Raw genomic sequence first — 24,106 nt, 5'->3', positions numbered from 1 at the left:
GCCACAATGCCCGGCTATTTTTTGGTTGCAGCCATCATTGTTGTTTGGCGGGCCCAGGCTGGATTTGAACCCACCACTTTAGGTGTATATGGCTGGCGCCTTAGCCACTTGAGCCACAGGCGCCGAGCCATATAGTAGGTTTAAAAATGATATAAAGGCTGTATTTTTTTCGTGAAAAAGACTTTTTTTATTTTAAATATTTTAAGGAAGTGATTGTTTCCTTCTTTCAGCTGTTCTTGGCCTTATTTTTTATGTAAGAAAGTCTTTAATCTTGCTTCCTGTAGTTTCTTGTTACTGGGGAACCGTGGTAGGAAAAGGCCCTCGTTTCTGTCTCTGGCTCCCCATGAAAACCTGAGGGCCCTTGCTCTGGTGGTGGAGGCACAATTAAAACATTCTGGATTTCAGTCCTTCAGTGGCAAATCTGATGTGACTTCTGGAAAATCTCTAACTGACTTTAGGAATATTTAAAAGAAGCCATATCCTTCTTTTTAAAAATAGACACGAATCCAAATATTTTGTTTGCATCTAATCCTGCCTTAAAAACCAAAGCCTCTTTAAAGCGATTTCAATCTAAAAACCTTAAATCCATTTCCTGTGTGCACGCGTTCTTGGTGTCTTCAGGGTTAATGTGGCTTCCTCTGTGCTGAAATTAAGGATGTTGGGAAAGAAGTGTCGTTGCTTTGCATATTCAGGGTTGCTTGGGTGTGCTTCGCTTTCTTCCAGGAGAGAGCTGAACTCCCCTGTGGGGATTTAAAAAACCCCCAAAACACTGTTGATTCCTTCATCTCTGGGAGAACAGGTGGGAACTCCAAAGATGTTTGCTTATCGCAGTAGAGGGCTGGCCAGAGTTGGGTAAGTACACCTAGACACACTCCCGTGTCCCCTTCCGCGGTTCACTTGCCTCCTTCCGAACTGACTCCCACCGAGGAAGCCAGCCTCCAGCAGCCGGCCTCCGGGGACCTTCCTTCTGTTTCTCCAAGATTAACCAGTTCTGCCCTGGCAGCAGGAGCAGCCACGACCCAACAAGAGGCTCTCAAGGCTTTCGTACTTTTCCAGGAGAGTTTTTCTCCCTCAGTTCCTCCCTGATAGTGAAGCTGTTTTCTCGGCACCGCCTTTCTCTTTTTCTGAGGAGATGCCGATTCTGATTGCCGTCTAGCAGCTTCCGGTAGTGGTAAGTGGTCAGCAGTGTTTTTCCGGGAGTTGATCTCAGGTTTTCAAGAATGCCCCCTAGAGACCTAAGTGTGTTTTCTGTGTAATTACAAGAGCTTTCAGAATAGCCTGGCTTTTCTCCTTGAAATGGTCATGGAATGGCTACCTGTGTGATCCTCCTGCATGGCTGGGGAAGTCTCCCTTTTGGAGGAGAGGGTTAGGTGCAGGTTGAGGTGAGTAGGCAGAGGACACTGGATGCTCAGTGGGATCAGTAGTTCTGGGCTGGCCGGGACTTTCTGTTTCTTTTTTTCACATTCCTGTTTTGTTTCACTGTTTTCATCTAGGTGGCTATGGTTTAGCAAACATCCTCTTCTTGGTAAAATATAAATTTGGGGGAAATGAATTGGGAATGGGAGATAAGACCTTTTCTTTCTTTTTTGTTTGAAATTCGACTTTTAAAAAATTCTGCTACCATACCTGGTAAATGACTGCATAGCATACACGTCCATTTCTTCTCCAGTTGTGGGTCCTTGTCACTTCCTTTGGTAGTAGTTGGTTTTATTTTTTTCAGGGGGTTTGTATCTAGTACACATATTCAAGATATTGTTTGTTATTTGACTAACTCATGCTTTAGACACAAATCATTTGCACTGAACTCTCTCCCTGAGGCTTGAGGGCTTATATCTTCAGTGCTGAGATTTGCCTGAATAGAAAAATTTATCCTTCTAGCTGTTTTGTTGATAGGCACGAGGGTGTCTCAGGTCCCTGGTTAACAATTAGCTATTGTGAAGAAAAAGGAAAACTGGTGACAAACATTAATTGGGGGTAGAAGGCTTAGTAGAAAGGTGGGAAGAAAGTGGAGGTTTTCATGGGGGATTCCCAACACCCCTGCCTGGGAAGCAATCCTTCTCTTCTGCTCCACGCTGGCCTTTAGTACAAAATGTAAAGTCAGTGTGGTTTCTTCTTAAACTTTGTTTTTAATTTTTTTAAGGTAAAAATTGATATATAACAATTATACATATATACAGGGTACCTGTGACATTTTGATACATACATACAATATGTAATGATCAAATCACAGTAATTGGAATATCTATCACCTCAAAAACACTTATTATTTCTTTCTGGTGGGAATATTCCAAATCTTCTCTTCTAGCTATTTTGAAATATACAATGAATTATTGTCACCCTACCGTGGTATGGAACACTACGGCCTATTCCTTCTATCGAACTGTATTTTTGCACCTATTTATCAGCCTTTCTTTATCCTCCTTTCCCAACCTCTGGTAACCACCATTCCATTCTGTACCTTCATGAAATCAACTGTTTTAGGTCCCACATATGAATGACAACATGTAATGCTTCTCTTTCTGTGCCTGGCTTATTTCACTTTATGTAATATTCTCCAGTTCCAACCATGTTGCTGTCAGTGACAGAACTCATTCTTTTTTATGGTTTAATAATATTCTGTTGGGCACATGTGCCACGTTTTATAAATTCATTCATTCATTGATGGACACCGTTGGCTTCCATATCTTGGCTGTTGTGAATAATGCTACAGTGAACATGGGAGTGCACCTATGTTTTTGAAATACTCATTTCCTTTCTTTTGGATATATACCTAGCAGTGAGATTGCGGTATCATACAGTAGATCTGTTTTTAGTTTCTTTTTTTGGCCAAAGTGGTTCAAAAAAGGAAATATTTTTAGTTTTTTGAAGGACCTTAGAATGAGAATGATTTCTTTTAACCTATATTTATATCTATTTTGTGCCTTTATATTGTCTTACCATGCATAATCTTTAAAAATGAAGAACCAAGTGAGATTTTTGGTTTTTTTTTTTTTTTTTTTTTGTGCCTCTGGAGGATTGTTTTGTGCACAGGAAGATTTTATTTTGTTGATCTGTGGCAAATTAGAAATTTTCATTTCCTAGAAAAAGACTTAACCCTTTAAAAGTAAATTGGACATTGTAGCTCCTCTGGAAATAAAACTTAATGTATATCAGTGTTTTTCAACCTTTATCTCTCGGCACACTGGAACCTATAGTTAAACTTCTGCGGTCCATGTTTAATTATGTTGATCAAAAAAAGAGTAAGAAAAAGAATATACTTACTGTGCTTTCAGCTTCTTTCAAAAATAATTTAATTAATGATGTTTGAAATTTTTGCAGCACACCTAAGATCCTCTCAGGGCACACCTCAATGGCTAGAAATCACTGCTCTAGATGTTTGTATGGCATAGAGACTACAAGCCAGTATTTGTTTTCAGGATTTCTCATGAAAATCTATCAAAGAAGATATCTTTTCTAACTAAATATTAAATATTATTGACCACTATGTTTTTGGAAACACGTTCCTTTCTGACTTTGGGGTGGCCTTTCTTTCTTCACTCCTTTTATTTACTCAACTAAAGTTTGTTGGCTGGTCCCGTAGCTCACGCCTGTAATCCTGGCACTCTGGGAGGCTGAGGTGGGTGGATTACCTGAGCTCATGGTTCGAGAGCAGCCTGAGCAAGAGCAAGATGACCTCTCTGAAAAAATAGCTAGGTGTTGTGGCAGGTGCCTGTAGTCCTAGCTACTCAGGAGGCTGAGGCAAGGGAATCGCTTGAACCCAAGAATTTGAGATTGTTGTAAACTATGACGCTAGGGCACTCTACCAAGGGCAATATAGTGAGACTCTGTCTCAAAAAAAAAAAAAGTTTATTGAGCATCTACTCTGTGCTGGGCACTGTGCTTTGAGCCTAGAGAAAGAGGGCACAGTGGGAAGGCTGCAGAATTTCATTTCAACAGATCCTTCTCTGGCCTTTCCTTTGAGTGTTCCCTAGAGCTCTGTCCTTGTCCTTTTATTGACTCATCCTCACCTTCTGTCATCTTCTCATTTCTCTTTATTTTTGTTCTTTCTGGGGCAGATCATTCATTCCCCATGACTCAATGCTTCCTTATACATTGATTATTTTGAGTCTACAAATCTGTCTTTTCTATTTAGTGCTGAAGATATTTTCAATGATCAAGAGTCATTTCAAGCCCATAATGTGTAAAGTGAATTTATTATTCTCTTCTCCCAAATCCTGCTCCTTCCCTCCCACCTTCTCCCCTTCTCCCTTCACTGCTGTAGTTGTCATCTTCATTAATGGCACCTCTATTCCCTCAGTGTTCCCAGGCAAAAACCTAGAAGTCACTGTAGGTATCTCCTGTCCTGCACACCAACACACAGACTGTTTGTAAATACTGGCAATTTGCCTGCAGAAACATTGGTAGAATTCAGCTCCACTTCCCAGTTGTCCTTGTACCCCCATCTCTTTCTGTGCCAGGACTCACTGTGAGAATGATATTTCTAAAATCTCGAACAGCGTGGACTAGCAGAGAGATCATAGACCGTGGATGAGGGGTTGTATTCTAATCACGCCGTTCTATTTAGACACCTCTCTGTCTCCCCATGACCACAGCAAAGCTCTGTGTCACCTCATCTATAAAACAGGGATCACAGTAGTTCCTGCCATAGAGTCTTGGTGAAGATTAAATGAGCTAATACTTGGCAAGTGCTTGGTACAAGGCCAGGTACCCAGTGAACAGTAGTGATGATGAGGACAACACCTTCAGAATCCACAGCTAACCTGCTTTGCCAGCCCCCACACTCCACATGCCCCTGTGACCAGGTGGCCCCTATGATCGGGTTGCCATGATTGTCACTGTTTCCCAATCCTTCCTTTCCCCTTCACACCACTTGGTATTTCTTTACCTTGTTTGATTTAGCAAATTTTTCTTTTCCTATCCGCAGGACTGAAACTCAACTCTGAGTCACCATTTATGAGGCCTTACTGACTCTGCGAAGTAGGCTTGGTGACACCCTTCCCTCTGCCTCCATCGTTTTCTGTCCTTCTTTCTCCCATAGCCCAGCCCTGGCTGTTCTCATGTCTTTCATCTGCCTGTCTGTTCTCACTTCCCCTAGACTGCAGGCTTTTGAAAGGCAAGGAGGGCTGGCTCCCTTGTGCCCAGCCCGGGTTGGATACCCAGTAGGTACCTGAGAAGTGTTTGATGATAGCGTGTCAGTAGAGGGAGGAGATGGCTCTCAAAGTTGATAGGAGTTTTCTACACGTGGAGAGTGAAACATACATCTTAAGAAAAGTAAAAAGAATAATTGCTTTCCTTTCTAGTGTACTGACTTTGTGACAGGAGGCATCATGCTCATTTCTTTCTAGGTGAGGCTTGATTTAGTTTTCCTAGTGATCCCGTGAGTTAGTCGGATTGTCTGTGTTTACTGATGAGATGGGAGGGAAACTTGCTTGAGGTAACAGGTTAATAAGACTAAACTCAGGCCTACTGACTCCAGTGCTGGTGGAGAAATAGAGAAGTGAGAAGGGGAAGGAAGATGAAGAAACTAAGGAGGCACAGCTGACGGAGAAAAGACAGGATGAGAGGAAGGGGAAAACGCACGATGGAGGCCGGGCAGGTCAGGAAAGGAGGAGAAAGGAGAGAGAAATGGAAACTAGGAGAGCACGGTGGAAAATGAACCAGGGACAGACAAGAGGAGGAAGGGACACTTTCAAAATCTGGTGGCTGGGTAATGGCTACGTGCCTAACAGAATATAATAAACACACTTGCCAACTTACAACAAAATTACCCTGACATATGTTATGCAGGAAATATTATATAATAATTTATTTTTGAGGCATGGTAATACCTATAATGACTTAGCAATTTCTAACTTTGGTTGTATTAACCATCACTTTTTTTTTTTTTTTTTTTGCAGTTTTTGGCCCAGGGCCAGGTTTGAACCTGCCACCTCTGGTATATGGGGCCAGCGCCCTACTCCTTTGAGCCATAGGCGTGGCCCTAACCGTCACTTTTATATATACACATACACACATACACAGGTTGGTTTGAGTTTCTTTTACTATTTCTGTACAATATCCACAATCTACAGTCACTGTGGCTACGTGGCAGCTGTTCTTGACACCAAATATGAGTCCAAACGCAGTAGCTCCACCCTCACCCTCGTACTCAGAGCCGCACACATGTAAGACAGAGGCCCGGGGTACTCCTTTTCCTTCCCTGGTTTCACCTCCCCAGGCTGAGGTTTCGCTGTTTCTCCAGACTTACCTTTCTCTGGAATCTTAGAGGGGATTTCACTTCCTTGTCTCACCTGCTTTTCAGGGGCCTGGCATGGTGATATTCTTGGCCTGGCAGCCTGAGTTGGCTGTGGATGTGACAGCAAGGTCACCCCCATGGGGTCCCAGGGCTGGGAGGACTCACTGAGACTTTGCTTTTCTGCTGCTGAGGACCTAGGGCCAGAGGGAGGAAAGGCCCTTCCTCCTTTCCTCACTTTCCGCATCCTTACACCCTGTTCCTGCTTAAGCAGGGGGACTTTCCAAAGCTCCCCTCAGCCCACGCTGGGACTGCCCTTCGAGGCAGCCAGGTTGGTCAGGGAAGCAAGTGGCTTAGTGAAAAATATGGAGTAATGTTCAGGAAACAGGGAGACTGAAAGACAGGGAGTAGGAGAGAAAAAGCAGCCTGGGGAGGAGGCAGAGACGTGGGGGAACACATTTTTGTAAAGCGAACCTCCATACACACACGTAACCTCACAACAGCTCCAAGGAAGGCATCATTATCTCCATTTCACAGATTCAGAGATGAGGTGTCAGGAGGGACAAGTGACTTGCTCAGAGTAGCACTAGATAGAAGGTAACTGAGCCAGGACTTGAATCTCTCCTATAGAGTCCTCTCCTCCAGAGAGGAAGAGAAAGCAGAGGTGGAAGAAGGGGAGGGAAAATAGAACAGAAGAGTGAATGGAGCCCAGGAAAGGAGAGAGGAGGAGGGGAGGGCCACGAAGGGAGAGGTCTTGGGTTGGGTGCATTGCAACTGTATTGGTCCTTTTCCCTTTGGCCTGTCTTATCCCTCAGTCCTGAACATTGGAGAGGACCCACTGCTCAAAAGAACAGTGGGGAGATGGCAGTTCCTCCCTAGACTGAGACGGGGGCCAGGCAGGGAGGGGCTGGCCTGGGCAGGGCTCCGGGCCATAGGAGGGCCTCTGAGGATCCTTTCCAGATTCCCTCCTGGCCTCCATGGTGCCTGTCTCTTCCTCAACTGCCTGACCCCATCCTTTCCACTTTCTTTCTCAATCTCCTCTGACTCCTTTGCCTTTCTGTCACTCGGCCTTGGATTCCAGTCTTTCTCTTTACAGTGGCTCTACCTCCTCAGTTTACCCCACACCCCCATCTCCCCACCCCCAGCCCATCTTCTCTTTAAGTCTCCTTACCATGCATACTTCTTTCTTTTACTGCCCTCGTTTTTTCCTGACAAAGAGTTCTGAGGGCTGCCTCTCAGACTGCTCACACCCAATGCGCACCCTCACTGTTGCCCTGTCCTCAAAGCCCACCCAGATAACTCTGAGGCTTGCAGAGGGTATTTGCCCCAGGTTCTGTAATGAGTTCGTAGGAAGTAGGAATCCAAGATCAGGCCATGTGACACCCAGGGACAAGCTTCCAACCACCACATCTTGCTGACCTGGAGCAGCTCCCTAGGCTGTCCCCTTGGAGGCCTCTTGGTGATTTTATTGTGACCAGAGTAGGCTGTTTGTCTTGTACACTTTGGATCATAACTCAAAACACACCAAACATAGATCTATCTTTCTGGAGAAGATTAGTAGTAGATCAGAAAATTGATGATGTAAAATAAAAATGGCAATTTATTAGTATAAAATGTGTAATCTAACTGGCAGGAGGACCAGAATGCTCACTTCAGCATGGCTGGTACTTTCTTTCCCCGAAGGCGGGCTTCTGTGGGAAAGCAAATTATTATCAGCAGGTTGCTTTGTGAGCTCGGATGGGAGCACAGGGAATTGGCCATAATAACTGGATTGTTGAGTGACCTCAGATCATTAAAGGGGATCTTCATTTTAATCCGTTGCTTATAGTGTTGCCACCTGCACCCAGGTGTACCCGTGTTCACTAAAGCAGAGACCTCCTTGTGGAATTGTAATATGGACAGGACACCCTCTTTCTCACACAGCTGCTTACATAGCATTGCTGACTTGGATGCCTTGAAGCTATCACTTCAGTCTCATGGTGTCTAAAACCAACTCCTTATTTCCCTCTGCCACTTGGAGTCTTCGTTTAACTTTGCCATTTCTTTTAGAATTCATTAGCAGAATTATTTTCTGTGACCAAGATGCAACACCTAAAGTTGAAATGTAAACAAATAATCCTTCATGGAAGTATAATTTTCAGCCTGTTTTTTTTTTTGAGACAGAGCCTCAAGCTATCCGCCTGGGTAGAGTGCCATGGCATCACAGCTCACAGGAACCTCCAACTCCTGGGCTCAAGCGAGTCTCTTGCCTCTGCCTCCCAAGTAGCTGGGACCTCAGGCACCCATCACAACGCCCAGCTATTTTTTGGTTACAGCCGTCATTGTTGTTTGTTGGGCCCAGGCTGGATTCAAACCTGCCACCTTAGGTGTATGTGGCTGGTGCCTTAGCCACTTGAGCCACAGGTGCTGAGCCTTTCAACCTCTTTTTAAAACCATAAATACAAAATATACAGAATGATTTTCAATCTTTAAAGAAAAGTACTCATTGCATTTTTTTCTTTTCTTTTTTTTTCTCATTGCATTTTTAAACGAGTTAATTTATGTGTAGCCCTTACCTATTCTGTTTTCCTTCTCTCTCTTCTCACACCTCTTTCCCATACTCCCCTTTCTTCCAAAACAAATCAAAACAAAACACTAAGACTTTCATCTGAGGAAACTACAAGTTTATTAATCCCTTACATCAGAAGAAGCTAAGGGTAAGCAGCTTTCCTTTTCCCATTTCCTGCTCTTCGGGGAAATTTTAGAAAGGGGGAATATATTCACATAAATATTGTTTTCTTTAGTACTTGCTAATGGTTAAATTTTAAAAGCCTAAGTTCCTACTTCTTAGAGCTAAACTTGACCTTAGCAAACCTTTTTCTCTCACCTGATTTTTTTGTTTTTACTCTATTTCCTTAGCTTTTCGTTGATTCAGAAGTTCAACAAAAGATGACTTTTTCTTTATTCCGACACTCTTTAAAAGTGGAGCAAGTGTCCGCAGGAGTATTTTGGTGAATAGATAAATGTGCAAGAATGAAAGGACCAAGTTTTAACTTCCTCAGGGTTAAAAGTAGAGTCTGCTAGGTTAGTATGAATCCTCCGTGCAATATCCCTCCATGCAATTGCTGTGGCTACTAGAAAAAGACTGCATTGGGGTAAATACGGACTTGAATGTCAATTCTTACTGTTTCATTGTTATTTTATGCTTTAGAGAGTAAAAGCACTTAAATAAATAAGATCAGTATTAAGAAAAACAAACAAAAAAGATCATTATTAAGAAATAACTTCTGGAAATCTAATAGAAATATTGTTCAGTTCATATAACAGTGATTATACTATCACCCGGGATTGATTATGAAGTTTAGAATATTTTCTATAAAAGCGAAAGTGACTAACATTAAATGATTTATTCAGTTTCTTCAAAAGAAAAGGGTTCAAAGACGCTTTGAAAGATGGTATGGGTATCAGAAATTAAAAGCAATGACATAGTTCTATGGTTTAGAAGTAATTTTAGGAGGGATATGGTATTGCGTTTGATTGTCTAGGAACTTTTGAAGTAAGAAGCACTGGCAGGATGATCTAAAGTAAGATAGAGATATTTCTCTTCTCTTTAATGAGAAACACCACTAGCACCTCTTGGCGCACCAATGAAGCACCACTAGCGCGCATTGGCATGCCAGAGTAGTGCCACTAGAGTGCATTGGCACATAAATGCTATGCCACTGGCACGTGTTGGTGTGTACATGCAGTGCCACTAGTGTGGGTTGGCGTGAGAATGCAGTGTCACTAGTGCGTGTTGGTGTGCCAATGCAGTGCGTCTTGGGGATCCAATGCAATGCCAGTAGTGCGTCTTGGCGTGCCAATGCAGGGGCACTAGTGCGTCCTGGTGCACCAATGCAGTGACACTAGCATGTGTTGGCGTGCCAATGAAGTGCCACTAGTGCATCTTGGCGTGCCAATGTAGTGCCACTAGTACCAATCCCTCAAACAAGACTAGAAAACTTGCAAATAGAAAGAAAGGATAAGCTGCTTAGAGGCCTCAACTTTAATCACATTTCTGAGAGGAGAATTTCTACCTGCATTCTCATCGCTCCTGTCAGGGTATAGTGTCCCTTTTTTCCTCTTAAAGAATTTTTCTTCCGAAGTGTGAGTTGTAGATTTTACCTTACAAAAGCAAATAATATAACCTAATTGTAGGTACCCTCCTATTAATCTGAAAAAAAAAAAGATAAAAAAATAGAATTGTTCTTCTTTTCCTCTGCTCCAGGGACTCTGAGCCCATGAAAACAGAACAGGCTAACTGAGTCCCCAGGGGGAATTTTCAAGCCCTAACAAGTTGGCTTAGAACTTCCTGATGAGCATTTACTCTCTGGCCAGATGGGGCCCTCAGACATAGATAGATGTCATGATCACCCCAATCATCATTCTCCTTCCTGGTGCCAATTTGTATCTGTTGTTATGATGATTTTGCGAAACAAAACCAATTTTGCTTTTTTACTGTTTTTTTGTTTGTGACTCTATTGTGACCAAAAACCAACAAAGAAAGTCTTTGATGGATGAAAACTCGCTTTTGTCTTTTTGTCTATGCTATTGTTCATAAGAAAACCTTACCTTCAAAAATCCTTTTTTTGCCCCTAGTGAGCCAGGACTTCATTCTGCCATCCTGGTTGGAGTGCAGTGGTATCATCAGAGCTCACAGCAACCTCAAACTCCTGGGCTCAAGCTAACCTCCTGCCTCAGCCTCTGAGCAGCTGGGACTACAGGCGTGAGCTACCGTGCCTGGCTAATTTGTCTATTTTTGTACAGCTGAGGGGCTCACTCTGTTGCTCAGGATACTCTTTAACTCCTGACCTCAAGCCCTCCTCCCTTCCAGGCCTCCCAAGGTGCTAGGATTCCAGGCGTGAGCCAATGCACCCCACCTGAAAATCCTTTGTGTGCATCTTCCTTATTGGTGATAGTGCCTCTTCACCATCCTCCTCCCCTGAGGTCTGCTCCTTGCTCCTCCTTTCTCCAGCTCTTCAATTTGCTCACAACACTCTTCTGTTGTTCCCAAATTTGTGTCATCCTTTGTGGTCCTTCCTAGGTTGAAGAGGGGGTGCACAGGAGGAGGGAGTCCTCCAAGAGGGAGGGAACAGCTCTATAAGCTGCAGTCACCCCAGTTGGGGAAGGCAAATTTAAGATGTTCTGCCACGTGGGGCTAGGGTCTAGGGTTTGAGAAGAGATAATTGCTAAAAGGGAAGCGCCTCTTACCATCTGGAAGTCTTTGCTCCCTTTCTCATAGAAATTGAAGACATTACCCATTCATCAGCTTTCATTTAGCAAATGTTTATAGAGCAGAACGTGCTGGCAGGGTTTAGATAATAAAGACGCAGCTAAGGACCCCTTCCCTAATGGAATTTGTGGACTAGTGGGGAAACTGAAACGGGCAGTGGCAGGTTCTCTGGGAGCACACAGGAAGTGTTCCTGTCTCTGACTTGGGGAGGTCGGGAAAGGCCTCCCAGAGAAAGTGATGTAGGAGTTGATATTGAACAGATGAGCAAGAGTTAGTTTGGCGAAGGGGGTGGAGGTGCGGTTAAATGGTTATAGGCAGAGGGAAGAGGATGTGTGAAGGCCTCTAAACAGAAAAGAGTGGAGCTGAGTATTTCTAGAGTGTAGATGTGTGTGGGGGTGGTGAAGGGGGCAGTGAAGGAGAGTGATGAGGCATCAGACTGGGAAGATGAGCGGGGACCAGGTTGTAGAAAGCCCTGGGAGTCATGTTTGAGTTTGGTCTTTCTTTCTAAGGCTAATGGGAGGTGTTTGCAAGGTTTTTAGCAAGGACATGACATGATGCCATTTTTAAAAAGACAACTACTGGCTTCAGTGTGGGTACAGGTCTGTAAGGCAGCTAAGGCTGGAGCCAGGGAGATCTGTTAGGAGAAAGGCAGAGAAAAGCAATCACTGGTTTGCAGGCGTGTCCTGGAGACAACTGCTGCCTGGGGCTGGGATGGAGGAATCTCGAGTTGGGGGTAGGAGGGATGGTCTTTAGGCAGCCTTGGTGGCAGCTTGTAGGTGTGGAGGGAGGAGCAGGGAAGCTGCATTTGAGGACCTCTCCCTGCCTGCTTGCATTTGTAAGTTTTAGTAACCTGGCTCTTAGAAAACATTGAGTCCCATAAAGTGTTAGCGGCACCCTAGGGGGCACAACAGGAAGCAATACTGATGGCTTCAGGCTTTCTAGCGAGGGGTTTGTGGAGGAACAGTGGGCACAGATGCATTTCCTCTGCAACTTCTATTCTTTCGGTGACTACTAAGCTATAAACCTTGCTCTTCCCCTTCTCTGGTCTCCGTATGACTGACCAACTTCTTCTTTAAGTAGGTCTGCTACATATGGCCATACCACTTTACTAAGCAGGAAGCAAACAAGTCATTTATTTCTCTTTCTAACTGAAAGAGCAGCACCTCTGCCTACCCTGCATGGGTTTGCGAAGGTGCCTCTGTTTATACCCATGGCCTGTCGGGTTCTGCATGTTGGAAGTCATTTGTTTGCCCCTTTATTTAATCATTCTAAGTCTTTGATAGTGTTTACCACATGAAGGAAATTAGATGACATATAGAGAACAATGAAATATAATAATGATGTTATTCTGGCTTTTTGGGTGACTATCTGGAAAAGACTATATACACATGTGAATAAGTTAAGGAAGAAATTTAGATGGTATTTTATTTCTCTAGAGTGGTGATTTTCAACTGGTGTACTGTGGCGTACTGGTGTGCCATGAAAATTTGTAAAAATCATTAATTAAATTATTTTTGAAACAAATTTAAACCACAATAAGCACCATATTCTTTTTTTAAACTTTTTTTTTTAGGACAGAGTCTCACTTTATCACCCCATGGTAGAGTGCTGTGACATCATAGCTCACAGCAACCTCAAACTCCTGGGCTTAAGTGATTCTCTTGCCTCATTCTCCCGAGTAGGTGGGAATATAGGTGCCCGCCACAACGCCCGGCTGTTTTTAGAGATGAGGTCTTGCTTTGTTTCAGGCTGTTCTTGAACTTGTGAGCTTAGGCAATCCACCCATCTTGGCCTCCCAAGTGCTGGGATTACAGGCGTGAGCCATGGCTCCCGGCCCTTAACTCTTTTTTTTTTTTTTTTTTTGAATTTGAGAATTAGCGTCAAGCTGTCCCCCTGGGCAGAGTGCCGTGGCATTGCAGCTCACAGCAACTCTTTTTTTTTTTTTTTTTTTGAGCAGCATAATTTAAGTGTGCCATGGAAATTCAATCGTAAGTTCAAGTGTGCCGTGAGATAAAAAAGGCTGAACAACACTGCTCTACAGCATGGCCAATTATTTCCTCTTACATACAGCTCCCTAAATTCATTTGTGGTTCTCAGTTCTGGCGAAGTGAAAGAGTTACCTATTGTGCTTGAATAGAAGGCAGATGCTAGAGCCCTATCCCCAAAGCATTTTGATTCACAGGGTTTGGGATATATAGTAGAGACCCTGAGAGTTGACCACCCAAGAGACTGTAACAAACTGGAGATGGTCAACATAAGGAACTAGGCCTACTGTGCTGATGAGCACATGTGGTGCATGTCCAGTGTATGAAAATTAGGTCAGCTTCAGGAGCTGGTCAGTTATGAAGGTTTTGCTGTACTGGAAAGTGGACTCAATTTTAATGCCAAATTGAATGACATACTCGGGCTTACCTTGAGTTGTCCCTTATAACCATTATAATACAAATACATTATTTTTGTGTAGAATTATTTTTATTGGGTTAGATTAAAACCTGATTAATCGAATCTGTTGTTTCTTATTATGTCTTCCCAGTTACTTCCCAGTCATCTAAATTTGTCTAGGAAGGAAGTTAAAGGGTGTAAATTTGTGATTATTGAGCATTTTTCAAATACTAATATGATGTATTTTTCCTTTTTCTTATGAAGGCCAGCTGTTGAGTCCTGGTAAAAGATCAGGGGCAATTATGTTCTGCAGTAAAAAGAAATTACTTGGTAAGTATTGAGTTCCTCAAATGATGCAAAGTAATATTTTTAAAATATTATTTTTAATTTTTTATGGAAGTTTAATCTATATACAAAAACATGCAGCTCTAAGTATTCAGTTCGGTGAGCTTTGACAATTTGTAAAAGCTTTGACAATTGTAAAACAAGATGAAAAGATTTCTTTCTAGCACCCCAGAAACTGGATCCCTCTTCATTCATCTTTCCTACACCCTACAACCATTTTTTAATTTCTGTAAGATCAGTTTTGAAGTGAATATAAATGAAATCACCTAGTATGTACTGTTCCGTCTTACTTTTATGTTCAGCTTAAGGTTTTTGGCACACACCTGTATGGGTGCATGCGTCCATGATTTGTTCTTCATGGCTCTGCACTCGTAGCACAGTGGTTACAGCGCCAGCCACACATACCTGGGTGGGTTCGAACCCGGCCTGCGCCAGCTAAACAACAATGACAATTGCAACAAAAATAGCCGGGTGTTGTGGCAGATGTCTGTAAGTCCCAGCTACTTGGAAGGCTGAGGCAAGAGAATTGTTTAAGCCCAAGAGTTTGAGGTTGCTGTGAGCTGTGATGCCATGGCACTCTAATGAGGGCAATGAGACTCTGTCTCAAAAAAAAAAAATTGTTCTTCATCTTTAATTTCAAAGCAGTGTTCCATTGAGTGAATGTGACCACATTTAAAACAGTTCATATGGTTAGAAATAATTTTGTTCATGATAGTAGGAAATTTGCTTGTTTTTTGGTTGAGTAATCTGTCTACTGAGTAGAAATGATGTTCCAGTTTCTTTAATATAGTATCCTGATCATAGAGCATTGATTCTTTTATCTCTAGTTAATCAGTGACAGACTACTATATAGTTTTTTTCCTTCAGTGGACATATATCCAACTTACTTTAGTAGTTTAAAAATTTTCTTTGATCACAGACTCTTTAGAAACTAACGGTTGAATTAGAGCGTGTTTAATGTTCTGTCCTTCCTTCTAATAAAGTCCCTGACAGGTGATTAACCTACTTCTATAGGTAATTATTTCACCAGGCAGTCCATTCCCTTGTTGGACACTTATTTCATTGTAACAGTCAGTCTCATAATGAGCTGAACTCTGCTTCCTCGTAGTTCCCACCCACAGGCCATTAGTTATACCCTCTAGGGTAACACGTTCATATTCCCAATGCCAATCAGGTGTCTAGAATTATAGTCCTCATTTTTTTCAAGTGAAATAATTTCTTTATATCAAATAACAGGCATAATTTTAATAGTAGTAACATAAGATTAACCAGCTTTAACATGGATAAGTTTCCCTAAGGACCTAGTGTTGCAAGTATTCAATATTTTAAGAACACGATCCAAGATCCAGGTCTCACTCTTGCCAGTCCTGGGGGCACATGCCCATAGTCCCAGCTACTCAGGAGGCTGAGGCAGGAGGATCATGTAATCCCAGGAGAGTGAAGTTGCAGTGGGCTACTGTTACACTACTGCACTCCAGCTGGGAGTGACAAGTAAGACCTTGTCTGAAAACAAACAAACAAACGGCAAACAAAAAATCCAGAAGTCACTGTAGCTGTGCAATCCAGAGACAACCATTCAAGGCTTCTATGTTGCACAGCTTTAGAAGGGTATGATTACAGTGACATGTTATGTATATTAATCCATATATATAAATATATATATATAAAATCCTCAAATGGAATTATGCTATGTATTATTCTGAAACCTCTTCTTTAAATTTAATACTGTATCATAGATAAATTTTATGTTTTTAAACATTTCTTGATAACATTATTCTTATTTACATTTTCCTCTAACTTTCTATTTTGAAAATGTTGAATTTTACAGAAAAATGAAAAGAATGATTCAATAAACACCCACATACCCTTCAGTTAATACTATAATTATCACCTTTTTGCCACATTTGCTTCCTCTCTCTATTTCTGTCTTTTAATTTTTTCCTGAATCCATTTAGATGAAGCCATTTTGGCACAAACACTATACAGATAGTATTTGTTTTTTAATTGATTAATTAATTGACTGTTTTTTAGATGAGGAATGAGACTGCATTGCTCTTCCCCACACAGAATTTCATGTTACAGACCAATAGTCATTGCCAGATAAGGAGGCTAAAAGTTTTGGTCACATCGCCGTGTCTGTATCTGCTCCCTGATGCTGTCCAGCAGAGAAGGCGGATGCCAGTAATTTCTTCTTGGGCTTGTTATAATGGTTTTATGGCTTGAGAGACTGCTAGTTACAAAACCACCATTTATTTGCGTCATCATGATTGGAACTGATGCATCTTCAGTTCCTGTAGATTAGTGGTTCTCATCCTTCCTAAAGCCACAATGTATTTTCGTTGTTAAAAAGGGGTCATGACCCACAGGTTGAGAACCACTGCTGTAGATCTTGTGATGGTCTGGAGAGCTTTTTTTTTTAACCTAAGATATTCATTCATTTAATCAGTCGATCAACATGCATTTTGAAGCCCTTATGGTTTGCTAGTGCCAACATTGACTTCAAGTAGCTTTCTATGTTTCAATAAAATATAGGTATTCTCACACAATTTTAAGGTTTATGGTAGCAATGATAACTTAAGAACAGTTTACTACACACCACAACTACTACATTTGCCACAGGAACCCAAATTAGAGACCTCCTATTCAACTTGGGGTGATCTGAGGGAAAAATCAAGAGGAGTTAAAATGAGATAGTTCACATCTGCAACATTTAAAAGGTGGACTTACATTTATATAAACTTACATAACATTATCAAGCCTAGGGCATTAACATCTGGGTGAAACTATGACAAACCAGTCATGGATGTTGTGGGACAATAATAATTTTCTCCCAGAGATGCTTTATTCTTTATTATTTCCAGATAAGCCTCACATTCTTAAAGATGTGAAACATTCCAGCCCCTTGACTCAGATATTTAAAACATTATGATTACGGCCTATATTCTGTTTGTTTTTGGAATTTGTCCTTTCTATACAACATGCATGGGAGGCCCAAAGACAAATAGTTTTAAAATGTATGTGTGCTTTTCTGCAAAGCTATCAGGGAGAACATTGTTCATGAGTAAAATACCTAATTCAGATCTATTTAATTTGCTAATATGGAAAGCAAAAGAAGTAGATAATTAGAGGCCTTTTAAAAACTAGCTAAAGCTGTTCTTGATTCTCAAATGGGGGGGAGGATGTCAGGAGCCATCGTGCATTGCTCCTTAAGGAGTATATTCCTGGGTTAGTGGGGTTGGAATAAACAGATGGGGACTGTCTCCCGTGGGCCCTAGGCGTTTTTACATTCGTAGGTTTCTTCCTACATAAAAAATATTAAAAACTGTACTTTACAACTTTGTCGGTATAAAGACAAATATAAGCCAGGCTGGATTCATTATTATATATCGATTATTATTGTGTTAATTTTCTTTTGATTTTCAAATAAATGAAAATTAAAATATTTTTGTGGGCCGTTGAGAGTGTCATGTGCCCAGGTACTCTGTTTGCTAGGTCTCATGGACAAGTCAGCTCTGAACTGGACATGAATGGAGCTAAGTGGCCTTTCAGAGCAACTCTATATCGGGGGAGGAGAGAGACAGCTTCTTAGTTCTTTCTGCTTGTTTTTATGACCCTATGTATAGAAAATATTCAAGGATGCTTATAGTGATAGTGAGTAGTGCTTTCAAGTTATTAATGCTATTGTAAGTTTAAAAATCATGTAACAGTACAGAACTGAATAGTTCCTATGCATTTTCTTCTTTTTTATTGTTGGGGATTCATTGAGGGTACAAGAAACCAGGTTATACGGCTTGCATTTGTTAGGTAAAGTCCCTGTTATAATTGTGTCTTGCCCTCAAAAGGTGTGTCACACACCAAGACTTCTCCCTCTCCTTCCTTCCCTCTCTCTGCTCTCCCCTCTACCACTCCCACCATGTACTAGGTCATTAATTGTCCTCATATGAGAATTGAGTACATAGGCTTCATGCTCCTCCATTCTTGTGATGCGTTACTAAGAATAATGTGTTCCACTTCCATCCAGGTTAATACAAAGGATTTAAAGTCTCCATCTTTCTTAATGGCTGAGTGGTATTCCATGGTCCACATATACCACGCTTATTAATCCATTCCTGGGTTTAGGAGCATTTAGGCTGTTTCCACATTTTGGCGATTATAAATTGAGCTGCAATAAACGATCTAGTGTAAGTGTCCTTATGATAAAAGGATTTTTTTTCCTTCTGGTTAGATGCTTAGTAATTGGGTTGCAGGATCAAATGGGAGGTCTAGCTTGAGTTCTTTGAGGGTTCTCCAAACTTCCTTCCAAAAATGTTATACTAGTTTGCGGTCCCACCAGCAGTGTACAAGTGTTCCTTTCTCTCCACATCCACGCCAGCATCTGCAGTTTTGAGATTTTGTGATGTGGGCCATTCTCTCTGGGGTTAGATGAGATTTCAGGGTGGTTTTGATTTGCATTTCTCTAATAATTAGGGATAACGAGCATTTTTCATATGTTTGTTAGCCATTCATCTGTCTTCTTTAGAGAAGATTCTATTCATGTCTCTTGCCCATTGATATATAGGATTGTTGGCTTTTTTCATGTAGATTAATTTGAATTCTCTATAGATCCTAGTGATCAAGGTTTTATCTGATTCAAAATAAGCAAATATCCTTTCTCATTGTGTAGGTTGTCTGTTTGCTTTGGTTGTTGTCTTTTTAGCTGTACAGAAGCTTTTCAGTTTCAATAAGTCTCATTTGTTTATTTTTGTTGTTGTTATAATTGCCATGACAGTCTTCTTCATAAAGTCTTTCCCCAGGCCGATATCATCAAGTGTTTTTTCTATGTTTTCTTTGAGGATTTTTTATCATTTCATGCCTTAAATTTAGGTCTTTTATCCATCTTGAATCAATTTTTGTGAGTGGAGAAAGGTGTGGTCCAGTTTCAGTCTTTTACAGGTGGATATCCAGTTCTCTCAGCACCATTTATTGATTGAGGAGTCTTTCCCCCAGTGTATGTTCTTTTTTTTGAGACAGAGCCTCAAGCTGTCACCCTGGGTAGAGTGCCATGGCATCACAGCTCACAGCAACGTCCAACTCCTGGGCTCAAGCAAGTCTTCTGCCTCAGCCTCCCAAGTAGCTGGGAACACAGGCACCCGCCTGACTATTTTTTGATTGCAGCCATCATTGTTGTTTGGCAGGCCCGGGCTGGATTCGAACCCACCACCTTAGGTGTATATGGCTAGCGCCTTAGCCACTTGAGCCACAGGTGCCAAGCCCAGTGTATGTTCTTGTTTGGTTTATTGAAGATTAGGTGGCTATAAGATGTTAATTTCATTTCCTGGTTTCCTATTCGATTCCGAATGTCTATGTCATTATTTTTGTGCCAGTACCATGTTGTTTTGAACACCATGGCCTTAGAGTACAGCCTAAAATTTGGTAGGCTGATGCCCCTGGCTTTGTTTTTATTATTAAGTTGTTACGCATTTTCATTGCAAGCTAGTATCTTGATTTTTTTCTTGTCCAGTTTATAGCTGTGGTGTAACATGGTTTATCTACATTCATAGCATAAGAATTGGGTTTGACCAGAATGGGTGCCACGGGGTGTTCAAGGTTCTGTTAATTTACTGTAATTGTCCTTTGTGGACACAGTTGTGGTATGATAGAAATAGCATGAGTCAGAAGTGCTAGGAACGAACCTCCTGAGCCTCACTTTTTTCATTTGTAAAATGAGACTAATATCTGCCTCTAAAGGTTCCTGTGAGAATAAGCGTACAATGAAATAACATATGTGGAGGATTTTATAAAGTATAAAAGCACTATATACATCTTACACTGTATAGGATTAATAGACACATGGTATAGTTTGTTGATTTCTAAGTTTTGCAAAAATGATTTTGTCCACTTTTGTGCCTGATACGGGTATTATATGTCCAGGTGGGTTTCCTATTTATGGCGGTAACTTGCATGGCGGTCTGACTTCTAAGAGGACATTGTGAAAGCCCTGGGAACCTCTTTACTCTCTGGGACTGCTAATTTCACAAGGGCCATTCATTTTTGGTGACTCTGCAGAGATTGGCCAGTGTGGTAGAAATAACATGGCCAGTTGCTTTGGTTGAAGATTATATACTGCTTCTCAGGTATTTCCGGTGACTGCTCTTAAAATAAATGTAACCTGGTCATGTATGTTTAACATACTAACAGCCAGTAATAGGACCCAAAGATCATGGAACCTCAATGCTAAAAGCATTTTGAATTTTACTGTTTTTTGGTGTCTAATGGAGGAATAAAGTCCGTATTTTTGTTTCTTTATATAATTCGATTATTTAATGCTGCAAATATTGTTTTGAGCATATACTATTTAGCAGGTGCTGCGTTTGTCCTTTGGTAGAGGGTTGGTGATAAAAAAGATGAATAAGACATTACACCTGCTCTTATAGGTGCCACACCAATGCATATAAAACATATGTAAGTGTATTACTGTTTATGTTTGAAGAGTGTTACTTCTCTTTGAGTTCTTGGGTTTATCTTTTATGTAGCAACAACAATAAATTCATAAGCTTTCTCAGATAGTTCCATAGTCATGTTCATGTAGGAATTAGTTTTCATTTGAACTTGCTTTTTATCTACTATAGTAATTTGTTTTTAAAATCGGATCATGTTTTAAAAAAGTCATTTATTTTCTTGGTTTACTTTCATGAGGCCATTGAAAGGAAGTACCAAATGATACTGGCCAGTGACCTACTTAAGACACTGCTGTCTTCACTAAAGCTCTTTCTTAACTTCGGAGGTTTATTTTCCAGTGAGTTCTCGTCTACATTTTAATAAAATTTTTAGTGTCTAGAGGGGAAAAGCCGTAGGAATTTTTTTTTTTTTTTGGTTCCACTAGAGATGAGGGAGAAACACCACTGAATTCTATATCAAATTTTTATGGAAAAATCACTGTATCAAATTTTTATGGAAAAAGATGATAGAAATTATTGTAGAGATTCCGAATCTTTGCTGCTTGTCATAAATAACTTCAGGGCATACGCCTTCCATTCACAGATGCATTAGCTTTTATGATTGGGAAGGAAGGAGGAGGCAGCATTGGAGTTCTTAGTCATAGGTATGCTCTAGAATTTATCCTGTGTTTAAGTCACTTTGGAATAGAACTATTTTTCTAAAGACTATTTAAAAGAGTCTTTTTCTAAAGACTATTTTAAAATTTCTCATGACAGTTATTATGTAGAGAAAGTGCAGAAAAGAGATATCTTCTGGCTTTCAAGCACTCCCCACATTTGTGTCCTCTCTAACTATATTCACAGAGTATAATCTCATGTTTTCTCACTCAGGGTATAGGCTAGGTTAAGCTGCTGTAACAAACTACCAGTCACAGAGAACTTCCTAGGAGAAGCCTCGGGAACTGCTCCTCAATACTTTCTCATCTCTCTGTGGAAATGGGATAGTGGCTACTCTCTCCTTGAAGGCTCTTCTTCCCTGATTTTCATGACCCTTGTGAAGACCCTTCTTGCGTCTCAGACTGCTATGTCTCTTTCTCTTTCGCTAAATCCCAGTGTTGAAAATTTCTCCTGGTTCATTCATCTAGGCCTTTTCTGTATACTTTGTTACTCAGAAAGTGGGAACTCCTCCACCTTGGTTTCTGTTCTCCTCTCTAGAGGTGACTCTTAAATCTATGGTGTCCATTGTGAAATCTTTCTTAAACATTATACCTGGTTTCCAACTGCTACTACCTTTGATCTAATAGTTTTATTAATATAGTTTTAGGTGACAAGGAATGGCAGAAATTGGGAGTTAGAAGTATCTTCCAAGTCAGCTTTTCCAGCTGGATTTCCAACTTGACAATCTATTTCTATAGTGTTGCTGAATCCTTAAACATTTGCTCTGACAGGTAGTTCAGGCATCTAATTTAGTCATAGGTATGCTCTAGAATTTATCCTGTGTTTAAGTCACTTTGGAATAGAAGTATTTTTCTTTTTTCTTTTTTTTTTTTTTGGCTGGGGCTGGGTTTGAACCCGCCACCTCCAGCATATGGGGCCAGCGCCCTATATGACAATAGGACAAACGTAGTACCTGCTAAATAGTATATGCTCAAAACAATATTTGCAGCATTAAATAATCGAATTATACAGAGAAACAATTTACTTTCTTCTTGAAAGTAAATTCAACTGTATATAAACAAGAATTTCAAGTCCTTATAAAGTTCACTATCTGTTCTGACTTTTGGAATAAGATAGAATATTTATTCTTCCACCTACATTAAATATTTATTCTGCCACCTCCAGTGTTTGAAGACCTTTCTTATATTGGCATGTGGTCTCTTTGTCTTGCTCATATTCTATCTTTTGATCTCTCTCTGTGTCTAACTTTTTGGTTAGACATTTGAAAGTTTTCTGTAACATATTATATGGTTCATCATTTTCAGACTCTCAGTATCTTACTTAAAAATATGAGTTCCCCAAGGAAACTCATAGTGACTTTCTCATTGTGACTTTACAACACGTGGCATGGTTTTCATCACTTTGTTCATCTACTGAACAGATGTGTGAAGGAACACATCTTGGTTGTAGACTTTTTGATGTTCTTGGCTTTTCCAGTGGCTCTTGTGCTGTTTACAGCTGAACCCAAGGTTTAAAGCAGTCTGACTTGCCTGGAATAGGGCGGTACCATATTTTGCTGATTTAGGATTCTGTTTCCATTGAGATTACTTTGCAGCTTTTGGGAATTAGTGTGCACTCTAGCTCACTGAGCTAGTAGTGAAGGTAAAAAAACATGTAGGGTCTTGAGTCAGGTGTTATGTTTCTTTCTGTATTTATAAAGTTGAGGTAGAGCCATGGAATTAGTTAGGATTCTCTAGAAAGACAGAACTGAGAGAGAATAGATCTATGTATAAGGATTTGCCTCATGTGATCATTATGCTGACATGTCCCAAGATTAGTAGTTGACAAGCTGGATACCCAAGACGGCCAGTGGTGTAATTTTTGTCTGGATACCAGCAGGCTTGAGACCCAGAAAGAGCTGATGTTTTAGAGCAGTGGTTCTCAACCTTCCTAAGGCCACAACCCTTTGATACAGTTCCTCATGTTATGGTGACCCCCAACCATAAAATTATTTTCGTTGCCACTTCATAACTGTAATTTTGCTACTGTTATGAATTGCAATGTAAATATCTGACATGCAGGATGTATTTTCAAAGGGGTCGGGATCCATAGGTTAAGAACCGCTGTTTTAGAGTCTGAAGGCAGGAACAAACCAATGTCTCAACTCAAAGGCAAGAAGAGTTCTCTTTTACCCTGCTTCTTTGTTGAATTCAGGCCTTTTCCTACTCAGATGAGTCCCATCTACATTAAGGAGTGCAATTTGCCTTATTCAGTCTATCAATTAGATGTTAATTCAGTCTATTAATTATCAATTGAGATGTTAATCTCACCCAGAAAGACCCTCACAGACACACCACAACAATGTTTTACTATATATTTGGGCAACTGGTGGCCCAGTAAAGTTGACACACAAACTTCACCATCACAATTGTATTTTGGTTTACGAAGATAGTTTTGAATTTATCTATTTCTCCTTTTAGTTTTGTCAGTTTTTTCTTTATATATTTTGAGGCCATTTTATTGGATGCATATACATTTAGAGTTTTATATTCCTGAAAGTTCAATTTTTTATTATAATGGTCCTATTTATCTTTAGTAATGCTTAGATTTTTCCTTTATCTGACATTAATATAGCAGTGCCACATTTATTTTGGTTAATGCTTAAATGTTATATATTTTCCCATCCTTTAATATTCTTATTTTTATTTTTATTTTTTTATTTTATTTTATTATTTTTTTTGAGACAGAGCCTCAAGCTGTCCCCCTGGGTAGAGTGCCATGGCTTCACTGCTCACAGCAACCTCCAACTCCTGGGCTCAAGCG

The 24,106-nt window shown here is 40.7% G+C and overlaps 1 protein-coding gene across 1 annotated transcript in view; it reads left to right on the top strand.

Moving 5' to 3' along the window:
* The first annotated feature begins 728 nt into the window (after nt 1-728).
* Nucleotides 729-24,106, top strand: part of ATP8B4 (ATPase phospholipid transporting 8B4 (putative)) — a 240,815-nt gene continuing 217,437 nt past the window's right edge. Inside the window, exons 1-2 of the mRNA XM_023509982.1 lie at nt 729-852; nt 14,130-14,195. Coding sequence (XP_023365750.1) covers nt 14,168-14,195 — 28 coding nt within the window. The 5' untranslated portion in view covers nt 729-852; nt 14,130-14,167. The remainder of the gene's footprint in view (nt 853-14,129; nt 14,196-24,106) is intronic.

This window comes from Otolemur garnettii, unplaced genomic scaffold (assembly GCF_000181295.1).
Source record: "Otolemur garnettii isolate 467f Iridium unplaced genomic scaffold, OtoGar3 scaffold00011, whole genome shotgun sequence".
In the NCBI taxonomy this organism is placed as follows: Eukaryota; Metazoa; Chordata; class Mammalia; order Primates; family Galagidae; genus Otolemur; species Otolemur garnettii.
Note: the sequence above shows the minus strand (reverse complement) of the source record. Positions and strands in the feature narration are given on the sequence as shown.